At 37.6% G+C, this 22106-nt stretch overlaps 1 protein-coding gene and 1 long non-coding RNA gene across 2 annotated transcripts in view; both read right to left on the bottom strand.

The window, feature by feature from the left end:
• Positions 1 to 2: 2 nt before the first annotated feature.
• Positions 3 to 5349, bottom strand: hspa13 (heat shock protein 70 family, member 13). Its single transcript, XM_051861197.1, has 5 exons — positions 5195 to 5349; positions 4269 to 4609; positions 3980 to 4193; positions 3567 to 3734; positions 3 to 2360 (listed from the first exon to the last, which is right to left on the bottom strand). Exons 1-5 carry the CDS (start codon positions 5217 to 5219, stop codon positions 1792 to 1794), a joined length of 1317 nt encoding a protein of 438 aa, XP_051717157.1. The 5' UTR covers positions 5220 to 5349; the 3' UTR covers positions 3 to 1791.
• LOC127494948 (uncharacterized) overlaps positions 3 to 22106 on the bottom strand; it is a 48251-nt gene continuing 26147 nt past the window's right edge. The window contains exon 2 of the long non-coding RNA XR_007925019.1: positions 3 to 1062. This is a non-coding gene — a long non-coding RNA (uncharacterized LOC127494948). The remainder of the gene's footprint in view (positions 1063 to 22106) is intronic.

Here is a 22106-nt window from a genome sequence, read left to right as displayed (position 1 = left end):
TGTTTGTAGTTCTTTGCACAGTAGCAAAAGTTAAAGGACTTTAATGACACACACAAACCAGGTATTGTGCTTAACAAAACAAATATGAAATGGTACAGGACTTTTACAAAAATAGAATTATAACCATTCAATATTTTGAAAAGAATTACAGGAAAAAGTTTGGATATGCATTTACAACACTCACACTTATAAATGTAGCATAACTCTTTTCCCTTTTGACTTCTTTACTGTGTTCTGGACTTCTATATGTAAAGTGCATTAAACTAAGTTCACACTTCGCGTTTAGTATTATGTAAACAAAACAGGCAAACACAAAAAGCTAGTTTAGTATCTTATTTTGGTCCATATGATTAAATATACTTTCTTGTATTTCACATTATTATAAAAAGCTGAAGATTTCCTGAACTTAAAGGGTTAGTTCACCCTAAAAATAAAATTTCTGTCATTAATTACTCACCCTCATGTCGTTCCACACCCGAAAAACCAGTTAAAAAAGAAGCTCATCTTCGGAACACAAATTAAGATGTTTGATGAAATCCAAGAGATTTTTTTTTATCCCCCATTGAAAGCAACAAAATTACCACATTCAAGGTCCAGAAAGGTACTAAAGACCTCGTTAAAATAGTCCATTTGACTACAGTGGTTCAACCTTAATGTTATGAAGCGACGAGAATACTTTTTGTGCGCAAAATTAAAACAAAAATAATGACTTTATACTGAGCCGGTGTTCTGACGTAGAACCTGGAAGCGCTGCGGTGTCTCTACAACGTAAACAGCGTAGGAGACTGACGGGGTAGAAAAGAAATTGTTGAATAAAGTCGTTATTTTTGTTTCGTTTTTGCACACAAAAAGTATTTTCGCAGCTTCAAAAAGCCACCGTAGTCACATGAACTATTTTAACGTTGTCTTTAGTACCTTTCTGTGTCTTGAAAATGGTAATTTTGTTGCTTTCAATGGGGGATAAAAAAACCCCTTGGATTTCATCAAAAATATCTTATGTATTCCGAAGATGAACGAAGGTCTTATGGATGTGGAACGACATGAGGGTGAGTAATTAATGACCTAACCCTTTAATACCACATTGGTCATGCTGGTATATTTTAGATGATTTGTATTTAACCGTCGACAGTTACCGTTTACTTCAACACTAATATTTAACGCTATTAGAAAAACAAAAACTCACATAAGTCTTTTAAAATAAAATAAAAATCAGACTATGCTTAGTCTAACAAACACATTTAAATGTGGAAATTATAAAAAGGCACAAGCAAAACTCCAGTAGACAAAAACAGCTAGCTGATGAGATAGCTAGCCTCTGCAAAATAAATAAATAAATAGCTGAGATTGGAATGATTATTCAGTTATATACAAACAGCTGCTTCCCTGAATACAACATCATTAAACCTGCCAGAACCAGTTGTAAAAGACTTATTGCACAGTTAGTACCAGTTAGGCACACAGATGGCAATAAACTAACCGATATTGTCCCAAGCAGACACTTGCAGGAGAAAAAACATTCTCTCAACGCTATTTATATAATGAAGATCTAAATAAATACTCTGCATCTGTTCTGAAGATAAACATACAAATTATGATTTGGGCCAACAACTCCAGACATTAAAAACAAATGCTCTAGTAACCATGAATGTGTTTGGCCCACATTCATTGCAAAGCTAATGCATTTAAGGAAGCAAAGACATTAAACAAATGTTGTTTAACCAGTTTTTGGCTTGTTGGCACGGAACAGTCACTTGACAAATGCCCAGGTAGCAGTTTAAGTCTCTCGACCGATCAACTGAAGTTGGTCTTGCGAAGGTGCCTGTTGGGAATTTCAATCGCGCTGACCTGGAGAGGCCAAGAGCCGCCCATGATGCCTGCCTGAATGGCCACCCCGGTCACCACAGCCAGGTCAGGGTCGACAGAGGTGTTTGGGTCCTTCCCAAAGTACTGACTGATGAGCTGTCTAATGCGGGGGATCCTCGTAGATCCTCCGACCAGGACAATCTCATCCACCTCCTCTTTCTCTAAATGGCCCTCTGTGAGGACGGTTTCAATAGGTGCCAGAATCTTCTGGAAGAGATCCGCATTGAGCTCCTCGAAGAGTTCCCGCGTCAGCTTCTCCTGAAACAGGACTTTTTCCTCTTGTGCTCCGTTCTCTCCTGTTGTCTGCAGGTGAAGAGGAACTTGGAGATGAACTTGAGGGTCCTGGGTGAGGTTGAGTTTGGCAGCCTCTACAGCCTGTCGGAGAAGGTGGATGTCTTCTTTAAGAGTAGGGGGTACGCCGTACTGCTGCCGCACTCGCTCCATGGAGTACTGCAACAAACGCTGGGTAAAATCCTGCCCTCCAAGCTTGTTATTACCTATGGAGATAAAGACCATGTGTTAATCACGTGCTGAAACAGGATGAGGGTTGTGCAAATGATGTGGCACCTTTTCCATGTGTAGTTAGGTTTCAATGAGAGTGTATTGCAAAAACACAACACAGGTAAGGGAATTAATTATTGTTGACGAAAAACAAAATGTTTTATGAAGTGATAATCCTCACATTTTATCCTTTAAACCATTTTTAAGAAAAGGGATGAGTCAAAAGTATAAACTAGTATGTATCTCATATATAACAGTCTGAGCAAAAATGGCAGACACCAATGCAAATTCACTGTTTGGCAGTAGGTGGCGCTTATGGAAAAGCAGTGTGCTTATAAAACACTAGTAGGTAATTATTTCTAATTAAATTAATAAGGGGCCATTCACACAGAACGCATCTTAAAACGCGAAATGCAGCGCTCAGGAATGGTTTTAAAAAAAGCGCAGCGTAGAACGCGAGGGTCTTGAGATGCGCTTTTGAGACGTAATGCAGTAACAACAATAACGGAAATAATAGAAATTGGCAAACAGCAGAATTGATAGATACGAGTTTTGACATGGAAAAAAAGAAAATAAGATAATAATGAGCGCCTCCTCCGCCATGCTGCCGTCAAATAAAACATTTGTCATGCCAGCTTGCTACTGTAAACAGAAGCTCGCAACACTTGCCCCGCCTCCGAGTTCTTCTGATTGGTCCACTGTTTTGGAACTGACATTGATGAGCGGCGCTGTGTGTAAAAGTTGAAATTCTTTTAACTTGACACGCCGCCTTAAAAACGCGAGGCACGTCCGTCAAGCGCGTGTTTACATGGAAAAACAATGAAAAAGTAGCGCATTGGAATAGAAAAACACGTTCTGTGTGAACGGCCCCTAAGTGTGGTATAAGTGCAAAATTATTCAAGTTAAAACAAAAGACTCAAAATAAGCTAATATAAAATATTTTGATTGGCTGATCAATCTCAAAGCCATTTTTAGTAGTCATTAATGTGGATAGACATCAGCTGAATTCTATATTAATGTGGAAATTTGCAAAATTGCTTGGCAACTAGGGCCGTCCCAAGCATGGTGCCGGGCCCAGTGCGAGTTAGAGGAAGTGGGGCCCCCCTCAATCTGTTTGCGATACGCCAAGCAATCCTGCCCATTAATAGCCACACAAATATACATCTACCACAGTAAAAATCTCTGTGTTGACAGATGCTCACCTGCCATTGCCCTGGTGAGGAACATGCCACCCTGCTTATTGAGAAGTGACACATCTAGTGTTCCTCCTCCCAAATCCACAACCAGCACATTAAACACTTCTGCCTTATGCAGTCCATAAGCCATTGCAGCCGCGGTGGGCTCGTTGATCACCCGCAGAATGTCCAGCCCTGGATAAAGAGGAGATACAAAGTGATTGATCATTTTATTTAACTATTGATCATTCAACTATAGATTTTCACCGGAACATTATCAACTGGCTACTTATAATGATTTCAATAGCAAGACCCAAGTTGTCACTGACAAAAGGTGTGGTCACATTAGCGGAATTTCAGAAAAATTTTGTGCGCAAAAAAAAGATCCACTGTCAATAGTATAGAAATACATTAAATAAAGAAGTGAGTAGTAAACTGACCAGCTAGGTTAGCAGCTCTTATGGTGTAGTTTCTTTGCCTCTCATCAAACTCTGCCGGTACTGATATGACGGCTTTATTAATAGGAACTCCCAGTTGCTTCTCCGCCATCTTTCTCATTTTGAGGAGGAGACGGGATCCTATGAATTCAGGAGTAACTGTGAAGGTGCTGTTTGTAGAGACTAGGAATTCTGCACTCCCATTGTTGAATATAACCTGTAAAATAGTAAAAAATAATGTCAGAGATACTTCAAGAGTAATGAAAGAATGTAACATATGTAACATGTGTACCTTGAACGGGTATCGTGTACTCTCTCTCTCTAAACTCTCTTTGTCAAAAATCTTCCCTATAAATCTCTTGCCGTCGTAGATTGTGTTTTGAGGATTTATGTCAGACAATTCCTGGCCCTCATGTCCAGAAAAAACGCCAGTAGGGGTGAACGACACCACACTCGGGATGCTTTTGCGACCTTTGTCATCTTCAATAACCTCAATCTCGCCTGTGCCAGGGTGAAACACTCCCACGGAGCAGAACGTGGTCCCAAGATCTAACCCGATGACCCTGGGCTTTGGGGGAGGCAGGTACTGCTGTCCTAGATATCCTGCTAGGAATAAAGCCAGGATGACAGAACCTGTAGGGACATAAAAAAAAATATATATATTTATATGACTGGTGAAAAGAAAAGAATGGTAAAATCAGGCAATGAGCTCTCTTAAAAAACTTATTGTGGTACAGTATCAAATGGCAATAGCATGACTTTTGTTACATACCATAGAACCTAATGGTTACCATATGTATATTCTGTTCATAAGCATTTCAAAGTATAACATGATATATGTCCAAAAACATGGCAAAGACCACAGTGCCTATCTAAACAATATTCCATATAAGTTAATGTCCAAAAATGCTGTCTAGCTAACTACTCGCTGTCACATCCTGTGGTATAAAGAACGAAAGTCAGCTGTGTCTATAAATTGCTTGTAAAATCCGCTGATGTTTGATGCTGACTGCTTTGTCCCAAGCTAGAAAAGATAACTATCTGTCCGATTTGGTCAAAATCAATCTAGTTATCCACGTACAATCATATTTGAGATTATACGTCCATTTGGGACTTGCCAGATGCGTCAGTTCTGTTTCTAGCTAACGGCTACACGAAGGGTTATTATTCTGTTAAATTTGACATATATCTTGTCGGGTAGTAGTTCAAAACACTCACCTATTATTGACATTTCTCCAGCCATGTCTCCAACACAATATGTTACAGACGACTGTACAAGAGATGTTCATTCAGTATCTGCGCCGACAGTACGAACATATACACGTCAACCCTATACGAGCCGTTGACCTTATGGGGGTTGTAGTTCTTTTCATCAGCCTCATTGTACCTACGTGAGGGGAATTACGCATGCGGTTGACTACATTTCCCAAAATGCATTTTAAAACGCAAGAGGGCTTTTGCCGGTTGGAAAAACACGGGTTACGAGTTGCCTGGAACGCGGCATAAGATAACAGGAAATAGAGTACCCCTCAGGGATGACGTGTTTTTGTAGGCCAACCCGGAAGTTAGCGGCGCACGGGTTCCCTCGATCAAAAGCCAATGCATTTTTCCCATAGACTTTTGGAAAATCGCAAAAAATAAGCTCTGTGTTTAACAAAGGGTTATGACACTTACACGTTTTATCTATCAAGATAATCTTTACAAGTTAACACAATATTTATACATTTTGAAGCCTAAAAGTCATCAGATATAAAAAGCTAACAGCACACCATGGTCGCGGATCAACGTCACCGCCACCAAGCTTCCTCAAACTTTATTTAAAAAACAACTTGATTGAAAAAACATGCTTGCTGATTATGATCTGTGCTGTGTATAAATACTTATCCACTTTTTCATGAGAAATGCTGTCCAAATGTCTTGTTTGTCATGATGACGTCTAAAGTCCCCACCAAAGGAAGTAGTCCCTTTTAGCAATTTGTTCGCAACTGCCATTTTTAAGACACAATAAAGGTTTAAAAAATCACAAGCGGGTTATGGTGTGTTTTATGTCATAGATCAAAATGTGAAACTATTTAGAGGCTTTGTTAACCACAGACCTTATTTCAGGTGATTTAGCAAAAACCCATTAAAAAAACCCATTGACTTCGGGGCGATGGAACCGTAAGTCCTAAAATGGTAACTCGCTTCCGGGTTTTGCCTACAAAAACACGTCATTTCCTGTTATCTTATGCCGCGTTCCAGGCAACCCGTAACCTGTGTTCAACCTTCTACCCGTGAAAGTGCACTGGAACGGCAGTCAAACCCGTGACTTCCCACCTGTGAACTCGTACTAGATCGATGTACTCCCAGTTCCGCGCTCTGACGTCACATAGCCCGCAAAACAACAATGGCTAATGATGGGAAACCTAAGCTTTCTGAAGCGTTTGAGGCTTTCATCAAATTGTGCCGAAAAATGGTTCGTTACTCAAAGCTTTTAACACAGTGCGCATTAGCGACATCTGGTGGTCAGACTTGTTTTCTGCACCATATCTAAATCATCGCGGAGCAGAAACGGTTTGAAAAAGCACGTGACCAAACAAAGCGTCGGAAGTCCGTGACATATGTAATCACTCGTCTTGGATCAATACAGTTCTATCTAATCTGATCTAATCTCATCTAAATTAATTTGTGAGACCAATGAGACCACAACTCGTGTCATGCGTTGCCTGGTCAACGGATTCACATATTGATTAATAATATAAAATACAAAGATGTGATCATAATTGACGTGAGTAGTTGAAAAAATATTTTGGATGAGCTGTTTAACCCTTATGTCCTGTTCAGGGTCTCTTAGACCCCAGCAATAAAACATGATTAAATGCATTTTCCTTTCATTCATCAGGTGAAGCGCCCATTTTTTCAAACCAGCTGTCCCGACTTTCCGATGCATGACGTTTGAAGCTTCAAACGTCATCAATCACGTGGTATTGTCATTTTGATACATGCATCGGTACAGTGTGTGATACAATAGTGCTTTGAAAACTGCGTCAAAGCATCGGAGCCCCAGTATCAACCGTCCCATCACTAACAATGGCAGCCCCTATACGGATGCAGTGTTTATGCAAGTGCACGGTAAAATAACGTAAAATAAAAGATATAACAGCTTCTCTTGTCTTATGCGCCGTTTTTCCTCCTCCGTTTCCCTCAAATAAGCAAGGAGTAAGCACCTTTGGAGATAGAAATAATTGTAAATGAGCGTAAGCCCCCCATACGGTCCGCCATGCTGGTATGTTTACACTCAGGCAGTTTGGCGTGACTTGCCTGGAACGCTACAAAGTCGTGAGTCGTGGTTTGAAGTCGTGACTTACGGGCTCAAAAACCTGCCTGGAACGCAGCATTATTTTAGTCTCGAAACTTGGGGCACGTTTAAGCTCAAACCGGTGCGCAACGTTTTGCTACGGTTTGAGATACGTTTTCTCTTGTTTGCTGGCAGCAATATGTATATAAACCACGCGGTATTAAAGAGACAGCTTGCACAATGGGTCCAAGTAAAGTCGTTTACAAATGTGTCTGCTGCAGCTCGGTATACGCAACAATTGAAGATATTAGAAGACATGTTTGTCGTAAAAGTTTTATAGTAAAAATATAGCATATCAACATGATGATGTAGTTGTTTATATGTTTAGCTTCATTGCAAGTTATGTTTATTTATATACCAGATTTCATACACAATGGTAATTACCCATGTAGAAGGCGACGTTCTCGTGACCTTGCACAACGTCCCCTAAAAGTTCTCTATGGGTGAGGAAAATTCCGAACCTTTGCAGAACATTACGGATGTTCCTAAAACGTCCTCTTTTGGTAATGAAAGTGCTGCAGTTCAAGGTTCCTTATATGATGGGGGACGTTCCATTTTGGTTATTTTATGGTCACATAAGAACGTTACAAAGAGGACATTTGAGACATTAACAGAACATTTCCACATGGTCCTCTGTTGGTCATTTAATAATGTTCCCGATATGACATTAGGGGGACATTCTTTATTGGTTATTTTATGGTCGCACGAGAACGTTACAAATAGGACATTTGGGAAGTTAACAGAATGTCCTATAGTAATAGTCCCCAAAACATTCCCAGAACGTCCTGAATGTTCCCTGAAGGTCCACCAAATAATGTCCCCCAACCCTTAAAAGAACTCCATATCGTGACCGTCTCTGAACGTTCTGGGAACGTTACCAGGTGATAGGTTAGATTTGATGTCTTATAGAAAAGAATCAAGTTTGAAGTCACCGTTACGGAGGTGAGCATTTGCTTTAGATGGGCTCTTGATTCTTGACTTTTTAACATTAGTTTTTTTTCAGACTGCTTTAATTGTGTTTCCAAAATGCACTTGATATAATAAGAATTCCAATAGAAGATCTGATCTGATGAATTTAGTTATTTATGATGGTGATAAGTGCAAAACTAACACACTCAGAGTTTAGACTCAGGAGAGGATCAGTGAATCAGGACACTCCATGATGATGGAATCACCTTCATAAATGACATCCTCTTTTTTTTTTTCATCTGACCATAGAACCCATCCCGTTTGAAGTTCCAGTAGTGTCATGTTACTTTTTAAATGTTCTATGGTCAGATGAAATAACAACAAAAAATGAGCTTTTTGGCAGCAAACATTCAAGATAGGTTTGGTGCACACAGGAATAAAAAGTACCCCATGTGTACAATGAAATATACTGCTGGATCTTTAATGCTGTGGGCCTATTTTTCTGCTGGAGATCCTGGACATCTTGTTCAGATACATGGCATCATGGATTCTATCAAATACCAACAGATAAAAAAATCAAAACCTGACCGCTTCTGCTAGAAATCTTATAATGGGCCATGTTTGGATCTTCCAACAGGGCAGTGAAAGAAAATGAGTAGAGTGAACTGAAGAGAAGAAGCACCAACATGGAGCTGGGAATCTGAAGGATCTGTAGAGATTGTATGGAGGAATGGTCTCTGATCTCTTCTCAGGTGTTCTCCAATCCCACCACCCTGCAAACATGCTCCTGCAGGGCCCATGCTGGCTTTTTGCAGGCACAGTGGGCTAGGGCCAGCCCACACCAAACCTAAACAGACCCAGTGTGGGCTTGCCCAGGCGAGGCCCACAACTTTGGGCTCACTGCGGGCTCTCTATGAGTAGTCCACACTAGTGAACTGCCTATATTAAACCCATGATGGCCCAGTGTGAGCCAGCCCGTTTTGGCCCATGCAGGTTTTGTGTAGGCAGCCCACTTTCGTTTCCCATGCTCTGTTTGGCTGTATTTTTATACAGTATTTTCTGTTTTCTTAAATTACGTACAAATGTAGGTAAAATTGTAAAAAATAATCTGTAATTAATACAATTAATACAACAAAACAGTTCACTGTAAAATGTAATTAGTTGAGTTTACTTAGAAAGCTTAATTAAACTGTTGGGTTTACATAAAAAACTTAAGGAAACCGACTGCCTTAAATTTAGCAAGTAAGTTAACTCATCATTTTGAATTGATAAAACTAGCTACCACACAGTAAAGAGTACTTAGAAATCTTGAGGATTGGTAATTAAATTTTACAAATTGAGTACTTAGTTAAAGATTTAAGTACACTGAACTTAAAGTTAAAATAGTTTTCTTAAAAATCTTGTTCACATTATGTAGAAACTGCCTTAAATTTCTCAAGCATTTTTTACTCAAAGTTGCAACAATGGACCATACATTTATTTGTATTTATTAAACTGGAGATACTGTTGAAAATAATAAAGTTTAATGTCACCATCTTGGTGGAAAGTGTTTGCTTTAGTTGGGCTCTTGACCTTGACTTTTAACATTAGTGTTTGTAAGACACAGCTGTTATGGTGAAAAAAGCCAAGGGAAATACTGGGATTGGTCTATCGGATCTTTACTGATGATATCATCATCAAAAATCCACAGGTTTCATCTGAAGGTATATACTTGATCATAAGTGCGGTTTATCATTAAAAACAAATAAATATTGTTTTATAATCAAGAGGTGGAGCACTGTTGAGATCATATATTTTTAAAATCATATTAGGCAAAAAACATTTTGGACTACTTCTACATCTAGACACACAGAGACATCAAGAATCAGCGTATAAATCTCAACATCGGTGACATGCTTAATGCTGCAATGCATGCTGGGAGCCATGGATGAGTTTTAATCTATGATGGCTCCCATCACCGTTGTTGAGATTTATACACTGATTCTTGATGTCTCTGTGTGTCTTCTGTAATCCAAAACGTTTTTTTTTTTTTGGGCCTAATATGATTTTAAAAACTATATGGTACCAGCAGTGCTCAGCCTCTTGTTATAGTTTCAGCGATTATGAAACAATATTTAATTGCTTTTGATGATAAACCACACCAGTGGCGCCTGCAGCCGTACAGCTGTACGTACTGTGCGTACCATGAGAGGGCGCTAATTAATGCTGTTTTTTTTTTTTTTTTTTTTTTTTTTTAACATTTATTATTGAAATCTGCGTACACACATGATATATTAACAAAGCAAGAGAGAATGAGAATAAAGGTGTGCGTTTGTGTGTTGTAAAGTCAAATGTGTGTATGTGGAGCACTGTTGAGTGCTCCACATACAACATCACCACATACAACATGGCTGGGCGTGGAGGATGTGGGTGAAAAGAAATCTGATCGGCTAGTTTAGTTTCGTCGCTTTTTCCACACATGAAAAATTACATTAGATAGTTCATGTTTAAAAACAGGCTCAAAATGAGTAAACGCTCTCTAAAACAGCTAAGTTCGATTGAAACATTTGCGAAAAAACTTAAAACTATTGAGTAGGGATGTAGAAATTAAGCCTCTTAAATCTTTAAAGCTTTTCTCTGATGTTTCGGGAAAAGTTTCAAAGCATCAAGTGTCGAAAACAGCGCCATCTTGTGGCAGGTAATATTTACTGCAGCCATAAACCTGAATGCGCAGCTCCGTTGTTTTATCCATTAAGCACAAATAAAAGCCTGATGACGCTAAATGTGTTTAGTTTTCTGATAATATAATTCACATATTAAGGTGTGGCAATAAATTAAATGTGACAACAAAAACAATAATTATAATAGGCCTAATACTAATAATACCTACTGAGTTGTTTGAGGCAAGTAAATTGTGCTGTTATTTTATTGTTTTTATTCTGTTTATATGACAGAACGTATGATAATGTAATATAGACTACAGGCTTATATATTTCAAATGTTAGTAAATGGACTTGAACTTCCATATACCTGTAGGCTAGTGGTCTCAAACATTCCGACAGGCAAAGTGAAGCATTCACATGACTGGAAAGAAAGTGAGGCTTTGTTTTTCGTTAATCGCACATTTCGGGACAAAGCAGAGATAACGTAGCCTAAAACAAAACAAAAATCATGATGCATCCATCTACACAAGCACATCAGAGTGCAGTCACATGTATCAGATATTCTAAGTGCGTGGAAAGTAGGTTACAGCATTTTGATTTAATCGTTTTTTGCAGACAGCAAAAAATAAATAAAAAAATAAAAACAAGTATAAACCTTGGAACGAAATCTGTGGATATTTGATGATATCACCCACACAGATCCAACAGATCAACCCCAGTATTTTACTTGGCTTTTTCCACCATAACAGCTGTGTCTTATAAACACTAAGTTAGGCAGCCAGAGAAACACTAACGTTAAAAGTCAAGGTCAAGAGCCCAACTAAAGCAAACACTTTCCACCATGATGGTGACATCAAACTTTATTATTTTTTTAACAGTATCTCCAGTTTAATAAATACAAATAAATGTATGGTCCATTGTTGCAACTTTGAGTAAAAAATGCTTGAGAAATTTAGATTTTTTTTAAAAACTATTTTAACTTTAAGTTCAGTGTATTTAAATCTTTAAGTTGACTGAACTAAGTGCTCAATTTGTAAAACTGAATTACCAATCCTCAAGATTTCTAAGTACTCTTTACTGTGTGGTAGCTAGATTTATCAATTCAAAATGATGAGTTAACTTACTTGCTAAATTTAAGGCAATCGGTTTCCTTAAGTTTTTTATGTAAACCTTTAATTAAGCTTATTTAGTAAACTCAACTAATTACATTTTACAGTGTGGCAGTAAAGTAAAATCTCCTTATTTAAATAAGCTGAAAACACTGTCACATGACCAACAGCAACAGAACATTAAACGCTAACAGATCTGTCTAGACTTATATGTCTTTACTTATTACAATCCAGTTTGACTATTTCTTTCATACAAAACTTTTAGATGTTGATGTTTTATTGAAAATAGTCACCGTTATGTAGGTAAGCGTTTGCTTTAGTTTGGCTCTTGACCCTTGACTGTTTAGCATCAGTTGTTCTCTGTTTGTTATAACTGTGTTTTAGAAGCACATTTGTTTAAGTAAAAATTGCAAGAGAAATTCTGGTTAGATGAAGTTGATTACTTATTGATGATTTGATCATCATGTAGTGGTTTGAATCAAAGAGATTTATATTTTGTAGAGTATGGTTTATGGGTTATTTGAGTGGCAGATGCTTCTGCCAGTCATTGACCACTTCTTTTTTTTAAAAAAATCATTAACTGTTATTTTCATTAATGGTAAATGTGTGGTACTCTGTGCTGCTAGATTTATTGTTGTAGATTAATAGTGCCAGTGAGAGATTCTTGGGGGCTAAGTGAGGGCTGCCCGTGCCAGTGCCAATGAGCAAATTCTCAGGGGCCCGTAAAGGGCCAGTGCAGGCATTATAGGAGAAAACTCAGAGCTGTTGCAAGGAGGTTGCAAAAAGTATTGAATAAAAGGGTATGATTAATTGTGAGAAATGTGTATTAGAGAAAAACATTCACTTCATAATGAGATTTTCCCCCCATTTAAAATTCTTATTTTCCAATGAAGGGTTGGATTTTTGTAACTTTTTAAAACAGAAGATCAAAAGGAATAACAATGCAGATTTATTTTCACAGCCTTCTGGTCATATTTACAAAGGGTATGAATAATTTTGAGCACAACTATATATTTATATATATATATATATATATGTATATATATATATATCTATATATTTATATATATCTACACTGATATATATATATATATATATATATATATATATATATATATATATATATTAGACAAAATTAGACAAAAATTAGAGGTCCACCCATACTTCACCAAGGTCCACCCACTTGAAGATTTCTGGCCTCGCCACTGGTGTGAGGTGTGTTAAAAGTGACTGAATCTGCTCAGGACAACGTCAGCGGTGCCCCAATTGCGAATCGTAAAAATTCAACATATTGAATATACTCTGAGCAGAAATCCTGATAAGCGAGGGGAACCCCGAGGACAAATGTGCGCACACGCTCTGGAGATTATCATGTGAAACAAAACAATATCCAATCAGAAAGTGAGCTGACAGAAGCATAACAAACGCAGTCATAGCGCAGCACAAAGTTAAATGGATTTGGGCAACAGAGACAGAGGATCAGCTTGTAGATTTGTGGCAACAGCAGAGTGTTTATCAGAAAGTGAGCTGACAGAAGCATAACAAACGCAGTCATGGCGCAAATCTTATAAGTTTTCAAAAGTTTTCAAAAGTTTTCAAAAGTCTTTAAGATTTTAATATTTTAAGCCTGATTTGCATCCCCGAACGATCGGGTGGGTTGTGGCCCAATTCGAGGCTTGTCACAAATGATTTTTTGTCCAAAAATCCTCTATTGTGTGGTGTTACGATTATTTAACTGCTCCCGATTGAGACTCTTGATCAGGCTGCCACTGACTTGAGACCCGTGAGAGCCAATAGGCTTGTTCGAGAGGCATCGGTGCTGTGCAGACCAATCAGTGTAGAATATCAAAGTATTGCGAGAGCAATTCAAAAGCATATAGGCTGATTTATACTTCTGCGTCAAGTGTACGCTGTAGCTACGACACAGGCTGTATGTACCACGTGTAGCCTGACATGCACCTCTTCAAAAATGTAACAACGCGTCAATGCTTGCGAACCGCAAGCGCTGTGATTGGTCTGCTAGAACCCCTCCCTTCAGGTAAAAAAAACTGGCACAGAGCAATCAGAGAATAGCGAGCGTTTTCAACATCTATAGGAATAAAAATTTGCTCTGTTTCAGGAGACACAGTTTCAAACCATCCTGTTTTGTTTCGTTATGAGGTTTCAGTGACGGCCTGTTTTGTTCGGTTACAAGATCCCAATGACGGTCAGTTTTGTTCTTTTACGAGATTTTAATGACAGTTGATTCCATTACGAGATTTCAATGATGGTCGTTTTTGTTCTGTTACAAGATTTCATTGACAGTCGGTTTTATTTGGTTATGAGATTTCAATGACGGTTGGTTTTGCTGGGTTTTGAGATTTCAGTGATGGTCAGTTTTGTTCCTCTATGAGATTTCAATGACGGCTGTTTTTTTCCATTACGAGATTTCAACATCGCTCTGTTTTGTTCCCTAAGGTTTTAATGACAGTTATGAGATTTCTATGATGGTCAGTTTGGTTCAGTTTCCAGATCTCAATGATGTACTGTTCAATTGCGAGATTTCAACAGCAGTCCGTTTTGCGCCATTAAGAGATCTTACTGATGGTCTGTTTAATTCTGTAGTAAGATTTCAATGACAGTTGAGTTCAAAACAATTTAAACTGTTGGGTTATTTTTGTGATGAGATTTCAATGATGGTCGGTCTTACAGGTGTAGAACGGCATGAGGGTGAGTAATAAATGACATAACTTTAATTACAATCTAGAGTTATTCAAAAACAATCGATACGCTTCCCAAAAAGAATCGCTACTTTTCTAAAATGAATCGCTACTTTTCAAAAAGGAATAGCTACTTTCCCAAAAAGAATCGCTACTTTAAAAAAAAAATGAATCACTACTTTTCAAAAATGAATCACTACTTTTCCAAAAAGAATCACTACTTTTCAAAAATGAATAGCTACTTTTAAAAAAAGAATCACTACTTCCCCAAAAAGAATTGCTACTTCCCCCAAAAAGAATCGCTACTTATCAAAAATGAATCGCTACTTTTTCAAAAAAGACTCGCTACTTATTAAAATTGAATCACTACTTCTCAAAAATGAATCGCTACTTTTCAAAAAGGAATCGTTGCTTTTCTAAAAGTAATCACTACTTTTCTAAATAGAATCGCTTCTAAAAAAAAAAAATCGCTACTTTTCTAAAAATGAATCGCTGCTTTTCTAAAAAGAATTAATACTTTTTCAAAATGAATAACTACTTTTCAAAAAAGGAATAGTTACTTTTCTAAAAGGAATCACTACTTTTCTAAATAGCATTGCTTCTAAAAACAGAATCGCTGCTTTTCTAAAAAGAATTGATACTTTTTTAAAATGAATCACTACTTTTCAAAAAAGGAATCGTTACTTTTCTAAAAGGAATTACTACTTTTCTAAACAGAATCGCTTCTAAAAAAATAATCGCTACTTTTCTAAAAATGAATCGCTGCTTTTTTTTTTAAATGAATCCCTACTTTTCTTTTTGAAAGAATCACTGCAATTTAAAAAAGAATCGCTAGATATTTAAAACACATTGATGTAGAATCAGTTGCAATGGTTTTCGGATCACCAGTACACAACCGAGAACCGCTTCTTTTGGACGTGTCCGATTTGAGAACCGATGAGCTGATGATACTGCGCATGCGTGATTCAGCGTGTGATCTAAAACTACAGGACTGTCACAGCACCGGTTAACTAGGACAACTGATGCTACGAGAGGACTCGAATGAGGGGACAATCTGGCGAAACGTAAGTTTATTTAATTACAAATAAATCGTAATGTAAAAGGATCATGGTTTCTGCGCTGATGAAGACTAATTTATTCACTTTATAACTGTAAAACTTCGTTTGCACATCACTGCCTGTATATGGATGCTTTAGATGCAAATATAAATTGTATGAAACGTTTCAGATTATAATGTTTTAGTTGACTGATGTTATGATTACTGACTTTATATGAATGTGTTAAGTGTTTTTTCATCCCGGCCCGCGATAGACGATGTCATCGCGGATGACGTCATTACGTCGGAGCGTAAAAGAACCGGTGAACCGTTTTTTTCTACCGGTTTATTGAATTGAACGGTCCGAAAGAACCGGTTTGTGGAAAAGAACCAAACTTCCCATCACTAGACTAAATCATCTATAAATAACCATCAGCATCTGATCAGTGTTTTTTCTCACAACTTTTGTTATAATAAAGGTACTTCAGAAATACACAGTTACAGCAATCAGAAAAACATTAAAGTTAAGATGTCAAGGGTCAAGAGCCCAACTAAAGCAAGCGCTTACCTCCATAACGGTGACTTAAAACTTTATTATTTTCTTTGTTATTTTCTGTGCTAAGGGGCCAACATTTTGCAACTGAGCAAATTCTCAGGGGCCCTGCACTGGCAGCCCTAAGTGGGGACGTAAAGGGCCAGGCTTGTTTGCAGGGATAACCACTGTCCCCCAAAAGTAAGGTCCTGTGTGTTCCATGCTGGGAGTCATGAGTTGTATACTATGGTGGATCCCAGCATGCATTGCGGCATGAAGGATATCACCATTGTTGAAATTCATATGCTGATTCTTGATGTCTGTGTGTCTAAAGATTTTTTTTTTTTTTTAAACAGTAAACAAATTAACAAATATGCACTTTTGCTCTGAAGAACAATTAGTAAATGACTTTGCTTTATGATGATAAAAACTATATTACTGTATAATTTTGTTTCTGGTTTTCTTTGCAACAAATGATGTGTTTTCATAAACACTGTTACAAAGACCACAAACTCACACAAAAAGGCAAGAGTCAAACTGCCAACTAAAGGAACCACTGACCACCAAAATGGTGACCAAACATTTTCAATAAAACATCAACATCTAAACCTCTGTTAATTCTCAAAAAGAACTTCTGCTGAGATCTTGAGAGATTTATTGTCTTCTTTTATCTTCAGTTGGTTTCAGGCTGTGTAGCTTTAAGTCAGTTGTAATTGTGTTTCATTTTCTGAGAGTGTAAACATGATGTTGAACCAACATCACATTGTAACCCTGATTCAATGCCATTACCATTGATTTTTTGTTAAAATTTTAACATTGATTCAACATTAATTGCGGGTGCAAAAGTGACATTGATTCAATGCAGTTAACGTTGACACATTAACATTGATTCAACGTTATTTCTGGGTAGTGCCCTAGTGTTCTGAGAGACCTGAGTTCAAGTCCTGGCTCGTGTGCTTTCTCCTGATCCCATCCTCCTCTGTCTCTTCCACTTTGCTTCCTGTCTACATACTGTCCTATCACAATAAAAGGCAAAAACACCAAAAAATAAATATTTACACTGATGCTGGTTAAACTCCATCCACACACAGAATAGAATCAGCATCTTTTAAGCCACTACATCCAAAATCTCTCATCATGGGGATGGGGGAACGGATTCTGACAGCTGGACTTTTGCTGTCGAATTCTGTTCCCCCCATGGATCGTACAAAATAAGGTTCTAATATTTATCAAACTCAGGTTGGTTTTCTCATGCCAATAGCCCAGAGGGCAGCATCTAGTGCTTTGAGAGACCTCAGTTCAAGTCCTGGCTCATGTGCTTTTCCTGATCCCATGCTCCTCTGTCTCTTCCTACGGACCCCCTAAAGCAGGGGTGGGCAAACTCGGTCCTGGAGGGCCACTGTCCTGCAGAATTTATCTCCAACCCATTTATCTCCAACCCTGATACCCTGATAACCCTGCCTCTGGCCTTCTAGTAGCTGTGTCTCATTTCGAAGGCTGCGTCCTCCGGAGGTCATTTGAAGGTTGCATACGTCATTGAGGCTGTATCATTTCAGAAAAGTAAGTAGGACTCTCCGAATACGACCTTCGAATGCACCCTTCTTTCACAGGAATTCAGAGGATGCCTGAGGTGTATCCTTTGCTGCTGCAGATAGCCCACAATTCTTTGCGTCGCTGTTAACCGTCATTTATTTGAGAAAAAAAAAAAAAAAAAAATGGCAGCGTCGGTAGATGTACGTGTACAAGAGAAAATGTGGTGTTTAAATGTAAATAGTTTCAAGCTTGTTTTTGTTTTAAACTTCATTCTTCTTAATATCCTCCTTTGTGTCTGTAACAGATATCTGTTGTACATACACCGCAGCTCCTCAAGCATTAACCAAAATAAAACAAGTAAATACATTTTCTTCTCAAATTACTTTCCAAATTTATAAATAATTTTCATTCATTCGACTGCTGTGAGAGCGCAACTACACTGTCGTGAACGTGTTGGCATAGCAACGTAATACTTCCTGTTTCCTTTTCTGCCCGTGTGTCCTACAAACGATGTCGTTTAATTCTGGTTAAGGACACTCCATATACTGCATCCTTCACAGGATGCAGCCTTCGAAATTAAATGAAATGAGACGCAGCTACTAATCCTGAATGAATTGATTAGCTGGTTCAGGAGTGTTTGATTAGGGTTGGAGCTAACTTAAACTCTGCAGGAGAGTGGCCCTCCAGGACCGAGTTTGCCCACCCTGCCCTACGTGGTGGTGGAAAAAATTTGGGATGGGAGGGAAAAAATTGTTTTTAAATCTTTTGCGTACCCTCGCAAAGATATTTGCGTTCCCTCGCAAAACTTTTGCGTTTCCTAACAAAGATATTAGCGCTCCCTTGCTAAACCTGTTTCGGACAAACATCTCCTGTTTAATGTCCCGCTGGCTGAAAGTGTTTCAGTCAGCTCCGTACATTAATGCACACAAATAATGCGCAGCTCATAGAGTTTAAACTTGTTGGACTCAAATAGCCTAAAGAAATGCGGTCAGTACTTAACTTAAGGAGTTCAGTAAAGTTGGCAATATATTCACAGATTCGAACTTACCAATAACTCGTGAGCTAAACGTTGTTAAAACACAAATGCAGCTATTTCCAATCATAGTAACGTAGACGAGCTACAACCCAATTTTCCTCAAATGAGCTTTAAAATATAAATTGGTCCCTATGAGCAGGCGGCGGAGAAACAAGTCCGAAGGGACCGTCTGAAAAGTGTAAAACCCAAAACCCTTTTATTTTATGAAAAATATTCACTAACTTCACTGTGACACACTGTCACCAAATTCAGTTCACACGTCACTGTTCTCCTGCTGGTTGTACTGCAACACTTAGTTTGATAAAAAAAAAAAAAAGCATAACTTTTATGATTATTTATTATCAAACAAAATCAATAAATTCACTGTTATTAAAAAAATATTAAATAAATTGTAATGCCATCAAATTCAGTAAGCAATTATCATGCAAAAGCTGGTTGTAACTAGTATGTTAGCTGTGTGCCAACATCATTTGTGTAAAGAAGGCATTTATTTGCTATTACTTGCCAGACTAAGTGTTGTAGTATAACCATCAAGAGAGCAGTGAGGTGTTAACTGAATTTGGTTACACTACAGTGTGTAACATTGAAGTTGATGACTATTTTTGTAGTAACGCTTTTCGGATTTTGCACTTTTCAGACGGTCCCTTCGGACTTGTCTCTCCACCGCCTGCTCATAGAGACCAATTTGTATTATAAAGCTTGTTTGAAGAAAATTGGGTTATTGTAGCTCGTTGTCTGCGTTACTATTATTGGAAATAGCTGTCATTTGTGATGTAACAACGTTTAGCTCACGAGTTATTGATCCGGGAAGTCTGAATCTGTGATTATATTGCCAGCTTTACTGAACTCCTTGACTTAATTAAGCACTGACCGCATTTCTTTATATCAGAGTCCAAGTTCAAACTGACCGCTTCATTGTTAACATACAGAGCTGACTGAAACACTGCCAGCGGGACATTACACAGGAAATGTGTTTGTCAGGCAACTTAAACTTTAACCCGTTGTGTTCTCAACATATTCATTTAAACAATTTCAAAATGCAATTATGTGCAGGAAACAGTCCTATGAGTTTAAGTGAAATCCAAAAAGCAACAACTTTTTACACATTCTAAAAGTTTAGCATAAACATTTGTTTAAATTTTACAATATCATTCTGTAATGTTACGTAGAGTTAATCTGCTGAAATTAATTAATTCCACTTGTAAGAGAGAAAAAAAGTTTTGCCATCAGCCACAAGAGGGCAGCACACACACAGAGAGAGAAAAAAAAAAAAAAAATCTAAGGATGTCATGGTAAGGCCTCTTCGTTGTCTAGACCAAGTCGGTTACAACCTGGTGAAAGAACATCAGATATTATTGTCTGCACAATGAAATGAACAGATTGTGAAGATCAGATCCTTTCCATGTAATTCTTCAGTCTTTGTCAATGATATAGAGCAGTCTGTATGCGTAGGTGTACCAAAGCCTAGTCTTTTAACAAATCTCAAGGTTAGCTTGAGCTGAATAAAGGATAATGTTGTGTAATTAGTGTTTCAGAACTTAAAGTGAACTTGAGGAAATCCGTCTGTTCTTGTCAGTCGTCTGTTCTCACACTGTTATTCTGACTGTGGACTGAAGCTGAGATATTTAAATAATAACTGAATATTTAAATGTCAAGATGTACAGAATATAAAAAAAACACTTCCAAGTGTCAGGCCTCAGCAAATTTGAAAAGGTCATTTTGTGAACTTTTCACCTTTCAAACCACTTCTGTTTCTGTTAAACCAGTCTCTTTGCTCTGTTTAGGCATTACCACTGCATTGTTTAGGCCTATTAATAAATCTGTAATGCACACTACATGCTAATTTATTCAGATTAATAATGTATATGTTATACCAAGTGTTAATATGACCAATACTATCTAGTTAAAATGTTCATTAAACATTGTATTCGGAATAATGTTGTTAATTCAGTGTAGAATTAATTCAGATTAGCATTAAATGACTATTTTAGCAAACTTACATGACTTGAATTTTGTAAATCTGTTTGATTCTCACTAAAGCGTGAGAACTGAGAAATTGCTCAGGGCTGATACTGCAGAAATTCTCTGAGAAACTAACCAGTAATTTGCATGACTGGACAGCATAAACCTCCAAGGTTGCTTCACATCGGTCAGTGTATTTTCTAGCCCTCCTTTTCTAGGCCAGTTGTGCTCAACCTAAGATTATTTGTATGACATGGACATTTTTGAGTCATATACAGCAAAATTATGAACTTTATAAACAAAAGAACCTTAGGCTGAAACCTATTTTATTGCTGACCTCACTGTTTCGAGACTATGCATTTTTTTTTTTCTAGAACCAGCTTGGTTGCATATTTGGTTCATCCCATAAAGCACACTGTAATCCAAGTTTGAAATGCTTCATGTCTCAGAATGTGACAGTCAGTGATCAGGAATGTTCGACATTCATTTACTCACCGGAACTTTTTGTATTAAAGAGAACAATATGAGGAGAATGGACACTGCGGAAACTCATTCTCACAGGCGTTGTTGATTCTTTTTAACATATTCAAATCCATATCTATACCTATTATAATTCTTTACAGTACTGATACTTTTACATTACCTTTTGGATCATTTAAAAATATCCTTTTTAAATGAAAAATCTCTGAATTTTTGATGGCAGCTTAGACATAAAGAGCAGCTTAGACATAAATATCTATAAATATCCCCTCTTTTTGTTTTTTCTGTTTTTGTTCCACGGTCATACAGGCTTACAAGGACGTTTAGTAACCAGAATTTAAATTTTTGCCTGAATTTTTCCTTCACATAAAAATAATAATAATAAAGCAGAACTATCACTTTAAAATCTCCTCCATAAAAATTAATGAAAACATTCTGCAAAAAAAAAAAAAAAATATTATGTCTGATATTGTGAGAAAACATTTATTTTGCAAACAATGGCCCTCTCTGTTCTCCTTTGATTTAAAACCATCTAACTAAGGTCTAAATCACTTCCTATAGTCAAAAAGGTCATGAGGTTACCATAAAGATAAGCCTAGAAAATAGTTTGTGGACACGTTATCACCATCAAATCACCAGTGAACAATCTTCTTATTGAGAATCAAGTGACACCATAATAGTCAGGTGGTGTAAAGGCAGTCTAAAGTTTAGTCCACTGGTCACGGTCACTGGTTTTACCTGTATTGTGTGGTTTTAAAAGAATGTATGATTCAACCCTGGTCTTAAAGATCTGGTCTGAATAGGCCAATAATAGGCCTAGTTAATTGAGTAGATGCTGAGGGAAGAAGTTACTGA

This window comes from Ctenopharyngodon idella, chromosome 15, assembly GCF_019924925.1.
Source record: "Ctenopharyngodon idella isolate HZGC_01 chromosome 15, HZGC01, whole genome shotgun sequence".
Lineage (NCBI taxonomy): Eukaryota > Metazoa > Chordata > Actinopteri > Cypriniformes > Xenocyprididae > Ctenopharyngodon > Ctenopharyngodon idella.
The sequence above is the reverse complement of the archived record's forward strand: the minus strand, read 5'-3'. Positions and strand labels throughout refer to the sequence as shown.

What these genes read in the sequence shown, in the direction of transcription:
- hspa13 (XM_051861197.1), bottom strand. Translation starts at nt 5,219, where the DNA reads ATGGCTGGAGAAATGTCAATAATAG. An exon ending in TGGAGAAATGTCAATAATAG is followed by an intron (nt 4,610 to 5,194) that starts GTGAGTGTTTTG and finishes ATGTCCCTACAG; the next exon opens with GTTCTGTCATCCTGGCTTTA. An exon ending in CCTCACCAGGGCAATGGCAG is followed by an intron (nt 2,361 to 3,566) that starts GTGAGCATCTGT and finishes TTATCTCCATAG; the next exon opens with GTAATAACAAGCTTGGAGGG.